The 15,699-nt window shown below is 44.8% G+C and overlaps 4 protein-coding genes across 4 annotated transcripts; 2 read left to right on the top strand and 2 right to left on the bottom strand.

The window, feature by feature from the left end:
* Window positions 1-5: 5 nt before the first annotated feature.
* Window positions 6-11,714, top strand: GL50803_00112121 (uncharacterized protein; the record flags this gene model as incomplete). The annotated part of the gene is made up of 1 exon (XM_001704792.1): window positions 6-11,714. The coding sequence occupies one exon, from the start codon at window positions 6-8 to the stop codon at window positions 11,712-11,714; it is 11,709 nt and encodes a 3,902-aa protein (XP_001704844.1).
* A 90-nt stretch (window positions 11,715-11,804) lies between these two features.
* On the top strand, window positions 11,805-12,062 carry GL50803_0030851 (ATP synthase subunit H; the record flags this gene model as incomplete). Its single annotated transcript, XM_001704794.1, has 1 exon — window positions 11,805-12,062. The coding sequence occupies one exon, from the start codon at window positions 11,805-11,807 to the stop codon at window positions 12,060-12,062; it is 258 nt and encodes an 85-aa protein (XP_001704846.1).
* A 49-nt stretch (window positions 12,063-12,111) lies between these two features.
* Window positions 12,112-13,020, bottom strand: GL50803_0040920 (Smr domain-containing protein; the record flags this gene model as incomplete). The annotated part of the gene is made up of 1 exon (XM_001704795.1): window positions 12,112-13,020. The coding sequence occupies one exon, from the start codon at window positions 13,018-13,020 to the stop codon at window positions 12,112-12,114; it is 909 nt and encodes a 302-aa protein (XP_001704847.1).
* An 83-nt stretch (window positions 13,021-13,103) lies between these two features.
* On the bottom strand, window positions 13,104-15,686 carry GL50803_00137695 (Kinase, CMGC DYRK; the record flags this gene model as incomplete). Its single annotated transcript, XM_001704797.1, has 1 exon — window positions 13,104-15,686. One exon carries the CDS (start codon window positions 15,684-15,686, stop codon window positions 13,104-13,106), a length of 2,583 nt encoding a protein of 860 aa, XP_001704849.1.
* Window positions 15,687-15,699: the final 13 nt, after the last annotated feature.

The following is a 15,699-nucleotide window of genomic DNA, read 5'->3' as shown; positions in this document are numbered from 1 at the left end:
AGTATATGCCATTTTCTAACATTCCATCGTCTTGGAATTCAACGTTCGGATCTTTGCTTATTGAGCTCTTCAGCACTGCATCTCTTAAAAGCACACGATGGATAATTGCTTTCATTAATACCTTGTCTTACTTTTCGACTCTTCGCCTTGTAATTCCGGCTTATACTCTGATAGTTTATTCCCTGGATGACGCGAGGCCTTTCACCAAATTTCAAAAGCTAATCTACTATGCTGTGTCCTTTCTTCTTCAGATTCCTGCAGTAACGGTACGGAACGCCATCCTGACGCTTCTCATTGTCTTTCTTGCCATCATCTTTCCTGCCATCGTTATTCTAGTGATCATCAAGAAGAACCACGGCATTGTGCAGCATAAGTATCGTCTTCTGGTTATGTGGTCAATCTGTTTTACGCAAATTTGCCTTGCCCCCTACCTTCTTGATCAGCTATTCTTCTATCAAGCCTTTACCTCCTTCTGGAAGGTCGTGTACTTGAATATGCATATTCTTACCCTCTTGATTATCCTCTGTCAGGAGGTTTTTCTCAATATTTTTGTTCTCCCAATGCTTCAGCTGAATACGGAGTTCTTACCCACGTATCCCCTTGCAGATATAGCGTACGGGTTTACTTTTATTCTTATTCATTTATTGCGCTCTATCGCTGAGCCGTATCCACAGCTGTCGGCATTCTTGCTTGCATTTATTATGGGCTGTCATTTGACACTAGCTGCAAGTTCGCCCACACTCATTGGAAATACTGGTCTGGATCTGTACTTTGTGGGACTAATTACTTTCATTGGATCTCTAGCTGCCATTCCTACCCTATTGTTTTGTTTTCCGTTCGCCAATTATGAGTTGGCTCTGGGAGTCTCTACTGGTTTAATCTTTGTTGTTGTAGCTATCTCCGTCATTACCTTTTATATCCGGTTAAATATTAGACTCCTAAAGGTGTTTCATGAAATGAAGCTCATCTCTCGGGTGACCCTCTATTTACCCTACTTGTATCACAATATTTTTCTCCGAATCCGTGGGTTGCCAAATACAACAGCTAACTTGGCTTCTGTTAAAATTATCCAAAGGCTTCTCGGAGTCCACGGCTTTACCTTTTCTCATCACAGCCCTACCTACAACTACAAATACACCGAGAAGATCTTCACAAAGTTCCGTGACACTTTTCTAGATACTAATATACTGTATTCACGCGACCTTATTGAAAGCAGACTCGATCTTGCCGAGGGCATGTCACTCCTGCAGGAACCTAGGACCGCTAGCGCACTCGTCACCTCTGCCAACCTAACTCCCAACATCACTGCAAACAGAAGCTCTCCATTGGCCTCAGACATAACTGCTACAACGTTGGACGACGAAAGGTGGACCATGTCTAGAGGACCAGGATATGGCGCTCTGGGAGAGATGACATACGATCCTGACGCAAATCTTATAGAGAGTCCCTACCTGCACACATTTACGTTCAACAAACGCTCTTCTATAAGCCTTTCATCCCATGATAATACCGCTAACTCCGAGAGTGAGGCAGCGTCTTTTCACCAGAGAGTAGAGTTCACCACCATTCCAGGTGATTTTCTGATGCACCATGTACTCAAGAATATGTATATGTCTAAGGTGCCACGAATCTTCTTGCCAAACTATCTATCTATAAGCGAATTAGATGTGCAGGGTTATCTTGACAGCGTTAGAAGCTTTGGCATCTCCACCACATATCTTCCAACTGCTGCAGCGTATATACTGACGTGTCTCAGCAGTATTAAATCCACTTCTGATCTAATTGAAACCTTCTCTAGAAAGGGAATGGCTCTTTCTAAATTAACCATTAGAGGGTCTGTTTATCAAAACATAATCGATATGATGGTAATTAATAAGTTGCAGCAGTACGTGATGTCTCTGCTGCAGTTTTCCTGGCTCCGAGACTATACGTCCAACTATACTAAGATCGTGCTATGCACATACATGTTGAACACTATTTCATATTCAGAGGATACTAGTTGTTTAGGTACCACAAGTGGGGGTCCGGGTGATTCAGTACTAGATGAGGTGAGCTCGATGCCTTTAGACACTGATGAGGTTGAGATCGATGGAGGCGCAAATGAGGGTAAAGGCCTTACAAACAACGTATCGTCACAGGATATTAATGGTAATGTCAATATAGACGCTTTAAAAGGTGTGGCAGAAGACTTCAAAGGGCCCGATTCTGTGCATCAGTTCTTTCAAAACAGAGTTATACAGAAGTTACGAGAGTTTATTGAGGATACTCTTTTCGTTAATAACATTACAGACGAAGCAAATATTAGGACTGATTTGCATCTTCCTGCCCTTCGGCGGACTGACCTGGAGTTTTCGGATAACCACTTGTTCCTTCTGTACAGTTTTTCTACTGCTATGTTTGCCTTAGTATACTCCAACTCGAGCTATTACCGCAATTTTTTCAGTTATCACATGCCGGACATTCTTCGTGATACAGAGATGCCTACGTCAGGGCACGACCAAGCATGCGTAGATCAGGAGAACCCAGTCGACAGTGAGCTTTTTAGCAATGGGTCTACTACCAGTGATAGTAATGAAAGTTATTTTGAACAAGCCAAGTCTCCGCCACCTGCGGCATCGACCGTTCTTACCCATTCTTTGCGAAATCCTAAGTCGGTAAAGAAGATGATGCACATCATCTATATGCGAATACTAAGAGGATCTCTGGGCACAATGTCATCGGCGGCTCTCCCGTGGATTAGAATGTGCGCCTTCTACAAGCACTGCTATGAAGGGCTGCTTACGAACAGAGAAAGCCTTCTCAATTTTGGGCGTAGCTCGCTACACAGGTCATCGTCTTCTAACCATATTACCGACGTTCTGCTTCTTCAACTTAACTATCAGCTTGAAAGAATCATCTTTAGCATGTTTCTTGTCCACGTCTTTTTGTTTGAGATTTTCAAGCGCACCATTTTCATGATAAAGAATCGTCCCCACTTCTGTAAGCAGGGCTCTCACTATATCCAATACCTAACTGCCTACCACCGTTTGCTGGACTGCTACCAACTTCTGAACACCGTGGATATTGCGCCCAGGACAAACTACTTTGCATTGTTTATTAACAAGTTAGTTAAACGGCGGCTGGAGATGCAGTGCAGAGTTCAGCTGATAAAGTTATCTGATGTCATCACAAAAAATGAGGTTTATGGGGTGCTCAAGGCGATTGAGGAACTGGAGACTAAAGCATCTTGCCAGGTCCACCCAAATGCAAAGATCCCTGACCAACCGTCTCCCTTTGGATCTGAACCTAGATCCGGATTTGCAGCTGATAGGAGTGCCAGCACTGGTGCCGGGGCTGCCAGCAAAGACTTTCCTAACTCTAGATCTATTTCCAGAAGTGGAGGCTCTGGCAAAGATGACACCGATTTCCTGCCTCCAGAGTTGGACTATTTTTCCATGCACAAGGAGTTCCAGCGGAAAAGTAAGGATGTGCAAAATTGGTTTCAAGCATACGAGGTTGTTCTGTCGCAGCTAACACAAATTTACATGGGCCCTGAGTTGTTCACAACCCCCGAGAATCTGGCATACTTGATCGCACAACAGTTCAAACTATTCTCTCTGCTCTACGAAGTGAGCCAGTTGTACTATCAATTTATTCTCTTTCTTATCAGCAACTTTGAGCTAGAAGGGGTAAAGGAATTTCAAATCTTTTGTAGAACCAATTTCTACGAATTTCTTGACTCAATGATGGAAGGCGGCGCAACCAGGCTTAGCGAGAGCCCCACGCATGTGAAGGTAGCCACTCAGTGGAAGCCTGGAAGCGACGGAGAAGAAGAGGCGCCGTCTTGCGGAGATGATGATCCTACGAGGCAATACGGTTACGCCTTTCTAGAGGAAAATCTGAGGCAACTAAAGATGAAGGATCACATTGTGACATCAACTAACTCCATGTCGGACCCTTCTGCCTTCTCGAAACTGACCAATGGCCTATGCTTTAGAAAGGGTATGAAAATACTGTCTCGCGAAAGCCCCCGCTTAAAGGTCTTGTATGCAGAGCTAAACTCTCTGCATCACTTTATTAGTCCCTCGCAAAACCACACCATTTGCGGAAGAATGCTGTTCAAGCAGGCCAGTGGATTTTATAAGCAAGCCATTGAGCACTTGTTCAAGATAAAAATGTATGCGTTCATGATCTCATCACATCTACGTCTTAGCAAGCATAAAGCAAACCCAGTCATTTCTTCCATGTTTTCTACGATTAGTCACATGTACACCGACTTTGACTCGGTCAAGGTGATGCGCTTTTTAAAGATAGAACTCAATGCTTATCAAGCAGCACTCAAGCACTGTCTGAAGCTCTACCTCACTCTATTCCAAGAAGAACTCGACAATCCCACGATACTAGTCTTGCTAGAGACGCTCAGATATGAATTTCATCTGGAGTCTCTTTCGTTCTATCTTCCACTGGTTAATTTCAAGGCATCCATGAACTCTATCAAGCATCGGGACTTTCACAATAGAACAGCCTTGGAGAACATCTATACATACTTGTTAAGCTTCTACTCTACTGACAACATCTTTGATATCTATGGTCCGATATCAAAATACAATTGCTCCCGTGTAACGCCAGAGTATCTCTCTACTTTGGTGCACCGCATCGACTACAATAGTTACTTCTACAATATGCTGCCCTACTCTTGGCGTAAAAAGCATCTGATTCAGTACGAGCAAGCGTGTGCCCTACAGGTTTTAGGAGCAGGATACTTTACCAGCGAACAGTTTGCCACAAGCACTGCCCCACCTAATTCCAAGGCACAAAACATACATCTTAGCACCTTGTTACTAGACTACATAATGTCCGACCTTAATCGCAGACCATTTATTGAGAAAAAGAACGCAACTCGAGACCTTATAATTAACTCGTTACACTTCAAGGATAGAGCTCAGAGTGATATGAGCAATAGCGTCACGGCCCAGAATGGGACTCCGTTAACTCCATCCTTCACAACAGTGGCCGAAGCCTTTCGGAACACCAATGCACGTCACATCATGCACTTGATCAAGCGCAATGGTCCTGATCTTGATCACTATGTCGGTGTACTTAGGAATTCGGCAGAATCCCTCACCTCTGCGTGCCATCTTTGTCGAGAGTCTCTTCTTGGCCGATGCTCTATTCACAAAAGAATCGCAGTCCTCATGCTAAAGGGAAATGGAACCTATGCACAGCTTTTTGACATACTCAAAGGTAAGGACCATCACAGGTACCCTCTGACTATTCACGACTTTCTCTTCAGCGATAGTGCAACGGCAAGCCTGAACGTCTATGTTAATATGCCCAGAGCAGAGCCTAAAAGGCCTAATAAGAGGCCTGGAAGCTCATTGGACGCTCTAAGGAACACAGCAAATCTCGAGCTGACCAGTGAGAACTACGGTATAAGGCCCAACAGACATGTCCCGCTTTCTAAGTCTACCGAACAACTTGCTTGTGAACGTGCTGAAGTCGCAACACGTCTTTTTGATGACAGTCTATTTCAGGTTATATCCATCTCAAGCAAAACCAACAGGATTCAGCGGTCTCAGTTACGGTTCATAAGAATCTGCTCTGATTTGGCTAAAACGGCAACCAAGCTTTTGACAACCGTCAAGACAAAGCACGAGTTCAACTTTTACTTTGAGAAGATCGTAGCTACGTTTTCAGGCTTTCGCAATAGCAAATGTGTATCGCAGATTGTGTGCAAGCTGGTACTGCTTAGCTCAAACACTGGAACTATCGGAATGAGCGTCAAAACAGCGCTGTGCACCATATATCAGGCAATCAACGACGTCTCATCAAGGATCTACCCCTGCTACTTCCCCATCCGCTTTATCAGAGGACCACCTGCTCTCACACCCCAGCTGCTTCCCAGTGCCCCGGGGGATGTGGAAGATGATGCACTTGCAGAGACACACACAGGTAAAACACGCAATAATGACGTGAAGCCTATTGGGGTCTTTAAGGGGATTGACCGCGAGGTAGAGTTCAATCTGATTCAGCGAATGCGGCAAGAGTACGCAGAGCTAGGCCATTTTATTGCCGTCTTTGCACTGGTGGTGATCCTGCTTATCCTCTTTTTCTTTACGTGGTACCTGGCACTTGTTAAACAACTCAGTAGATATGTGCCAATTCTTAACCTTATGGGGCAGCTAATGGCCCTGTCCTACTATCGTGGTCTATACTCCTCTGTCTCTGCTCTCCCCAATTACGTTCTCCCTGTCTCAGCGGACGACCCTGTCATGGAGGCATTGTTTTCAGTTCTGAAACATGACACTAAACAGAACGCACAGTTCGATAACATCTGGTTCCAACCTGAGAATAACTCTGTCTCTTACGCGTTTAAGAAGTTAGACACACGGTTCTATAACCGAGATTATCTACTCAGTATCATTGGAGATCAGTACCAGAAATATATAGCCAAGTTGATGATGACGCTCTTGAATACGACAGCGGCAACGCCTTCTTCGCCTAGTCCATTTACTGAGTTTTCCACAGGTGCTGGGCAACCTAACTTGATTCTGGACGGGCTCACACACTCTAGTTTGGTCACCATCAAAAATGCATATGTTAAGCTGCTTCTCTTCATGAAGCTTTATCTCTCGCATATTCTTTCCACCCTAACAATAGTATTTGCGGTGTTGTTTCAGCTGTACATTCCAGTCTCCCACGAATTGGAGCACATCATTGACCTTTCGCTTGCCGCATGCCCAGCCTACAACGTGTCCCCAGAGTTTGCTAACGTATACAGCGGTGTACGTGACATGAATCTCACCCCGAAAGCCTATATTTCAGACCCTATACTCCTATTATCATGCCCGTCCCTTCGATACGATCCAGAAGGTAGGTACTTGACGTTTGCTGCACACCCATTTAGTGAAATAGCTTATAGCATGCAGCCACGTACGTTGGAAAATACGTTTTTGATCAATATAGTTGATTACTCTCTATTGGAGTCATATGTAGATACAACGCAAGAAGATATGGAAAAAAGACTAGATAGCAGGCAGTACTTCCGTCAATTTTTCCATTTAGATATGCCAGTTTTTGTGTCTTGGTCACCCATTTCAGATATTTTAATAAATTTTGGTAGCGGCATCATCTATGCCCTCAGCGGACTCTACAAGAAACTGAACATCACCTACTATCAGGACACAGAACAGAATACCTACTCCCTCCTTAATACAATCACTGACTCAGATGGAAAAAGCATTTTTGCCAAATTTGTCAATGAGCTTAATTGTTATCAAACAGAAATGCACTTTCAATCTGTCTCTGATAAGGGCCTCTACAAGGACACCCTGGAGCAAGCACAGCAATCCTTCCTCTTAAACAAGCTGCAATATATGTACTATAGTAGTTTGCTTGACCAAGACACCGTGCCATCGTCGATCACTAATAAGCTAACTTATGAACAGAAGATAGGGGATATCTTGCTGTCATTCTTCCCAGGTATCAACACCTTTACATTTTACCAAACGCCCTTGACAAGCAGAGATGTTGACGACTACCTCACACTCTCCTTGCATAGCATGGAAGAGCAGGTAATCGGCTTTAACCCGTCATTAGTAGTTATTCCTCTTTTAGCACAGATTGTGTGCGTATTATTTGCGTGTGTGTACACAACAAGATTGCTTTACTGGCTTTTTAGGAAAAATAACAGCCTTCGATGCATCTTATCTAATTATTTAATGGATGTGATTGACAATTACGGTATAGGCGGGCTCTATGACCTGGACACTAACCCAGTATACAAGAAGAACAACGTCCTGGCCAACCACGCAACCATGCTCTTCACTATGAAGCAGCTTCTAAATGGAACTAACATCAGCCACTCCTCTTCCAATGTTAGTAACGATTATGCAAGAATGCAAATACAATCCGAGCTGATCCCGCCCGCAACCAGCGCGGCCACACAACTTTCTAATCTCTCACCATGTTGTTCTCAAACTAGTCAGAGCATTTTGTCTGTCGAAAGTGAGCCGCTTTCTCAGCGAGTTAACCTCAATATTGATGATGCTATGACAGATACCGTCAGCTTCAAGTTAGGGGCGTTTTCAGAAGACATCTCGGCTTGTCTACAAAACGAATGGCGTGATTTCAACGAGCAGACCCAGGATGTAGCAAACTGCTCTAGGTGTAAAACTGTCGTTTGGAAGCAGCAGTGGGGCTGGCGCTTTCTGATTGGAATTCTGTTCTTCATTTTCTGGATCTCGCTAGCTTTTCTGGATGACATGCGCTACATCAACCAACGTGCATACTATAACGATAAGTTGAGGCAGAACTCATATTCATATGACCTAGCAAATGTCTACGCTTTATTGCTACAAAGATCATCCAAAGCTATGAGTTATTCCTTCTTTGGTACCCCCACTACAGTTTCAGATTGGGCAGAACTTAACACTGGGATACAGTTTCAAATAGAAGCGATGATGACCCTGTATCCAGAGTCCTCTAGCATTATCTTGAAACTTGCAGAGTATAACATGGAGCTTTTGAATAGCGAATTGCGTTCCATGGGGTATACATTAGCTTTTATGTGCCCAGATGGTGGCTTTTATAACGATCTTATCCAGCGAGCAACAACGGAGCATTACTTTGATCAGGCTTTTGGTGAGTTGTTCACTCTATACGGAAAGGACTACATCGCAGAGTCCCTAGCGATAAAGTTCACAAATAAGCCCCCGGAAGATCAATGGCATAAGACATTGGTGTCTGATGCCATTACTGATTATTTTGGAAATAACAACATGTCATCTTACTTGTCCTTCAATCCCGAATTTAGTTCATGCGCAGCTGTCTTCGACTCACTGCAGCCGCCCAATAGTTATGCGTACAAAGTGATTGCAGAGGCCATACAAATGAGAATCGCCATGGCTAATATTTTTTGTCAAAAAACAGTTCAATCCAATACGGCGCTAGGGTTCATATACACAGATTGTCCAAAAAAATTTGACAAAATTAATAAGCAAACCATATTTCAATACATGTCTGCGCTAGAGTATCTCACCCCGATCTTTGATCATTACGCTGCAATAAACAAACTAACCTATGAAAAGGCGTCTCAAGTAACAATCATCAAGGCTGATAGGCTGTTGACGGTGACGGTTCTGTGTGTGATGCTGTCCTCGATGATATGTTGTGACATTTTTCTTACATTATTGCTCCTAAGACGTGTTTTTCACAGCTTCACACTTCCCCAGTACATCTTTGGATCGATTAGCGTGCTCCGTTGGATCTTGGAGTTTGTTGTCCTTGCCTTCCTTATCATAGATATCCGATCGTTGAAGAATCTCACGTACACACGGGCTGAACCCGATATAGTCATGTTTATGGATACAATGCAGTTATATCAAAACTTGTTGGGCGACATCAATACTTTGACGCTCCTCAACCTGACAATGTCGAACAGATCACAAACTAGAACTAGATTTGTTGAGTTTCATTCCGTCCTCCTCAACTTGAATCTGAGCATGCCCTTATTTGCTACTGAAGACATCAAAATAATGCCACACACCGGCGTCTACACAAATATCATAGCAGATGAGGGTGTTCAAGCTCTTCTGCACACTATCGCTTCCTCTGCTCAAGGCAATCCCACCCATGTCGAGAAGCTTCTTGAACTGGTTCATTACAATAGCTCACACAGTCTAACTCTTTGTAGCATGATTTATGAATACTACTATCACGTTATAAACAGCTTGCTCAGATCCTCAGTTGCTTCAAGTATGCTTCCATCTACCGAAAGCTCGTTGCTGTATCTACCGGAAGCGGATTTACGACTCAATGAAATGGCGCTGGGGCTTCACGTGCACAGGCTCGATGACGTGAAATTAGCTCTTGTCTACACATATAGTAGTCTATCCAACACTTTCGATATTTATTCAGCCATGATCAAAGGCGCTGTAATGAACGTTGCTGATAGGATTAGCGTCAACAAGGAGCACGAGGAACTATACTTTATACGCACACATGGCAAGAAGGTAATAGTCACTAATGCGTCCCTTGCTAGTCTAGCCCAAATGGTAGAGAAAAAGATGCGCTTGACGCCTCCATATGTGCGGATAATAGCGTATACCATGGCTATCATTGTGCTCTTGCTCATTGCTTTCTTTATGCAATCTGGATCGCTTATTTATTACGATACTCTGGGGACACCAGACCTCATCATTGAAGGCAAGCGATACCTCAAGCCCGCCTTTATTGTAATTCTATCTAAAAGTAATAATGTGTACAGAGTAGTAAGCATCACGGAAATTCCAGATGCTGACCTCTACCAGTATATTAAGCTAACCACGGAAATGAGAGAATTGGTACGGAGCGAGATCCAGCAGCGAATATCCTATAATCCTGAAAAGCTCATCACAGAACGGCCGGATTTTACTGCTGTTCTGGTATACCCCGACGCAGGCGACATGGAAATTGCGGTGGACTACTGCCGCACTGGACCTGAACTGTCTCTGCACACAAACTCAAAGAAGATCCTGCAAAAATATCTATACAAGCATTGTAATGAGATAAAGATATACCCTGCATTTGTACGCATGCTATTTCCAAAGCATCTTTGCGCGAGCTGCCTAGATGGTCTCATATCCGAGGTGGTATACCTCAATGACAAGGGCACGTCCTGCTCCTATCACGCAATAAAGCATTTGCAGTGTAGCAAAGCATATCTAAAGCATCTTCCTAACGCGGTACAGTTTCTTCCAACGGGCTTCCTGCATGCAAATACAAAGCACATGTATAAGTGCAAGCATGCCATACCATTGTATAGATGCCACGAGTGTGTGGAAACTGTGGAAAATGTAGAGAACTTGAAGAGTGAGCAGCAACAGGGTTGGTTTGAGACACCCGGTGGAAATCAGATAGCACCAAACAGAGAAACTGAAGAAAAAGATCCAGTGGACATGAGAGCCGTTTTTGAAATAAATAAAGCACGCTCGCAATCACCTTTTAGGTGCCATTTGCAAGCACAAAAACTAAAGAATGTCTCACAGAACTTCGTGGCCTCGTTGAAAAAACTTTGCAATATCTTCAGCACCAAGCCTCTGATATTCCAGTACAGTACGTCGACTCTCATAGTATATGCGTCGATATTTTCGCTCGTAATCTTTACGATAGTTTTTATAATGGCCTACTCTATTATCCGTCTTTCTGCCGCCGAGATTGATCTTCAACTTTATTCCATGATGGCACAGTTTCTCTACTATTTCCGGAGAGCCATAGGAAGCTCTTTCAAACATATAGTTGTACTCTCTCAGGGACAGTACGGAGAGCTAACAAAAGACATGCTCGTACACGATATCAATGCCCTCTCCATGCTGATCAATGTGGTGTCCAAGAAAGTAGAACAAACAGAGACTAAAGAAAGGATCTATGGCAGCATCATGGAGTCCGGACCAACCTTTACTCAGTTCATAGACTGCACCTATAAGATTGGCAACCACGTCAAAGCGTCCACTTCATTCTATCATGATTATATAACGTGGTTATCCTCGCTGGGAGGTGCACTAGGGAAGCTACAAAACTTCCTTCTTCTGTTAACGGATTATAATAGTGGATTTTCTCAGCAGGTGACTGTGATTTCGCTTTGGATTGTCGTCGCTGAAGTTATCATTCTACTGACCTTGCGCCAGATCCTTATGTGGCAATTAAACAAGGAGGTGGTCAAGGTGGGTTACATCGCAAAGCTCATATATAAATAGCCGACCCTTCCTCAGAATTACAACCAGGCAATTTTGATAGCTACGTTTGGTTTGACGAATTTTCAAAAAATTAAGAAGGAGCAGGTCTGCATGGCGAGTGACAACCGAGTACCGCATAGCGTGAAGATACAGTGGACAGAGCTGGGTGTTACAACAGGAATATTTTTTGCTCTTGGAGCAATTGCAGTGCTTCTTAGCTTCTCAGCTAAGAAGGGCCACAAATCGACCGTTATCGTAACCGCATGCGGCACGACGCTATGCTTTTGGCTCATGTGGTTCTGCACATATGCAATACAAATAAACCCCCTTATCAAGCCGCAGATAACGGTGGATCCATCTAGAAAGTGAGTTCGCTCTATATTCAATGAAGTTTTGACGAAGTGAATTCCGGTTTAGTTCAAAGATAATGTGTGGACCCTGTTATCGTGGCGTTGATGCTCCCTCCCCCGTTGGTATTGTTGATGCGGTAACGTATTCCGTTTTGAGAAAGCATAGTAGTGATTGCATTCTTTATGGCCGGGCCAGATGAAGAGTGCAGGCCTCTGCCAGTGATTATGTGGTAATAGTAAATGCAGCGATCCTTATCAGACCGCTTAGCCAGTTTGTCTATCAGTTGATTTATGGTGCGCCTAACGTGCTCTTCTGCCTCCGAGACTCGCATATAATGGAGATCAGACTCTTTTTTGCCAACGACCTTTGTCGTAATAACTGGGCTAAGAGCATATAGTCGCTTATCAGGCTCTGCAAAGGAGTATGGGGCACAAAACTTTCTATCATATGGCTGAAAAGATTTGTTAGCTATTACCCAATTGTCTTGGAGGTCTGCTGAGGTTTCTGTAGAGGTATCAGAGTGCTCCACGCTTTGCTCGCTCCAATCACTTTGGTCTACAGTCCTGGCAGTGTAGTCATCTAGAGCCACCAAGGGATCCCAATCATGCAGCTGTAGAAGATGGGTGGAAATGTGTTCTGTAAGTCCAGTGTTCTCCATAATGAAGAGGACAAGCCGCTCCGCGTCGGACATGTTCGCATATGCATCATCAGAGCCATCCACATCTGCAGTCAGTGCATCTAGATACTCTTTTTCTGTAAGGTTGAGCTCCTCCCTCAATATCTGATGCCTGTTTGTTAATAAACTACCTATCACATCTATGTTGCTGTATCCAAGTAAGCAAAGCAGTTCCTCCTGCAGCGCATCGGGGTTCGCAGAGCTCTCTGTAAGCAGGTTGAAAACGAGTGCTTTACACTCATCCGGATTTCCGGCCAGCTCACCGGAGACATCACGTAGGATCTCTTTGAGGAGGGGCATCAATTTTTGCTTGGGCTGAGGGAAGAGAGGAAGGAAGGTGACCGTGAATAATCTACCGTACGTTTACTACCCCAGCAAATAGACTAGTACACATGCTTGAGCCACGGATGTTCTAGCGCTTCCGCAGCAGTGGGTCTCTTTCGAGGATCAATCCTCATTATCGTCTCGATAAAGTCTAAGAACAAGTCGTCGCAGTACTCTGGATGGGAATCCCAGCCGAGCATAGCCTTAATGGTCGTCTTTTTCGGTAACACATAAACGTAGTCTTCTCCCTTTATTTCTGCATGTCTAAGACCCTCAGCCTTGTCCCTGTTTCCAAGAATAGCCTCACGCGTTTCAAAGAGGAACAGATCCTTCGTGAAGAGCTTATGTGATTCACGCCCAGCTAAAATCATATCACGTGGGATAGGACCTATGATGCCAATCAGCTTGGCCAGCATAGAGGCATAGGGCTTGTGATCCTCATCTGCCTTTTGGGGTATCGGGAACATGACCTTCCCAGTGATGAGCTCAGTGAGGATGGGACCGAGCGACCACACGTCTGCACGGCCGTCATATGGCAAGCCGAGGATGACCTCAGGACAGCGGTAGGACCTGGATTGAACATATGTACTACACTCGTCATACAAGAAGGCCGAAGACCCTATATCGACAAGCCTAATATCGAAGGAGTCGTCGTCTTCGTTGACCAGAAGTAAGTTTTCATGTTTGAGATCAAGGTGCAGGATGTTGAGCCTATGAAGGAAGTCCAAACTCTCCAGAATCTGGCGGGCAATATGCTGAAGCCTCGGCATAGTGAAGATTGTTGCAAGCGGATTAAGGAGCGTACGTGGTAGGGCAGCCTCGCGCGCAGAGTAGTACGAGAAGAGGTTACTGGTTAGGAGCTCAAATATAATTATGAGACGATGGCCGTAGTAGAAGTAATCAGTCATGCGCACAAAATGTTTCCCTGTTGGATCATGCTTATTAATATATGTGAGCAAGCGAATCTCATTGAGACACTGGTCCAGTGTGTCCTTCTCATTATTTACGACCTTTAAGCAGACATCTTTTCCTTCCTTTAAGTCCCGAGCCTTCAGAGTCACACTGAAGGCCGAATCCTCGAAGATTGTCTTATAAATCTCGTACCTCCCAGCCAGCACGGCGCCCTTCTTAAAGCGCATTTCATGGAGACCCTTGAACTCGCTATACAAACCATAATATAGAGGAATATTATAAAACCCTACAAGATCCAGTAACTTTGAGTTTCTTGTCTCTCCCTTGTAGATCTGTTGGAGCACATCTGCCCGCATGGTGTCCCCGGTAACTATGTACTGTCTATCCTTATCACGATGGCGTATCGCAGATTGCTTGCGGACCACATAAGGCGTTACGGCCCGCTCAGTTTCCTCTATCTTCTTTGCTATATGAGATTTAAATGCGGCCTCGGGCATGTGTTCGGGAGCCTTCTCTCTGTTTAACCCCGGGGCTTCGGCATTATGGAGTACCTGTTGGTCAATCAGGCCTGGATCCATGTTATCTCCGACAGGGACGTACCCTGGAGCCTGCTCATCTGTGCTGTTATCCATGGCACCCTCATCATCAGCAGTAAACTCCACCTCGGCTATCGTGTTGTCACCATGTGCCTGTGGAGAGGTTGGGGTGACAGTGGTGTACTGATCGCCAAGAGCAACGGCGGGTTTCTCGACTGGAAGAAGGTCATCGGTTCCCAGGGGATTGGAACCCATTTCCTGCATGACCTGGGCAAAGGAATGTAGCTCAATCTCAAAAGTGGAATTAAGGATGTTGTCGTTGTCATAATCATACGTGTACACAATTCGTCCGGGATCGTCTGGTTGACTGTATTCGTCTGTGCTCTCGTTTCCCAGGGCATCATTTCCAGAGTGTCTATGCTTTACCCAGTAGTCGCTACACGCGGGGTACATAGTGTACCCCACTCTTTCGCAGTTGCTATCTACCTTCAGCGTGCGGTCATAGAAGTAGGAGAATGGCGTAGGACCGAGCTTCCCGTTCTGCAGTACGTTTTCCGTCGCGACAATGTCATGGTACGCAAGGTATACAGCGTTAAGTGGCTTGAACTCACATGGGATGGTAGTGGCCGGGATAGGGTAAAACTCTTCTGTGGGTGATTGTGCCTGTGCAGTGTCTGACATCAGGACTAGCTCTGTTGCATTCACAGAAGGGACGACTTTTGCAGTGGAGGAGACAGCCACGTCTGCAGACGGATGGTGCTTGCTACTAGATAAGCACCGGTCAAAATCTCCAGCATCACACGTCATACACGTGTCGCGCAGTTGTTTCTTGCCTTCCACGACCATGCTGATAGCTTGATCTCCCATGATGTTTTGTGTGATATTAATTTCCTGGGGCAATGGCGGGTCCTGGTGGGTTTGTAGCACATCGACCGTCGGCTCTATAGAAGAACCTGTCACCAGAAGAGCATCGTTACACTGTGTGAATGTCTTAATGTGCACGCTATCTCCTTCTGTAAAACCATATGTTACAAGGAGCTCCAGAGCAGAAGGCTCAGACTCTGAGGCTACAAGTTTGCTCATGCATCGCTCCTTTGCATTAAGCAATGCTCTGATCGTAAAAGCCAGCTGGTGCCCATACTTCACATACACATGATCATAGATCAGCTGGTGCAATGCCTCGGGCTGAATCATACGGGCAGTCAAA

This window comes from Giardia intestinalis, chromosome 1 (genome assembly GCF_000002435.2).
Source record: "Giardia intestinalis strain WB C6 chromosome 1, whole genome shotgun sequence".
In the NCBI taxonomy this organism is placed as follows: domain Eukaryota; phylum Fornicata; order Diplomonadida; family Hexamitidae; genus Giardia; species Giardia duodenalis.
Note: the sequence above shows the minus strand (reverse complement) of the source record. Positions and strands in the feature narration are given on the sequence as shown.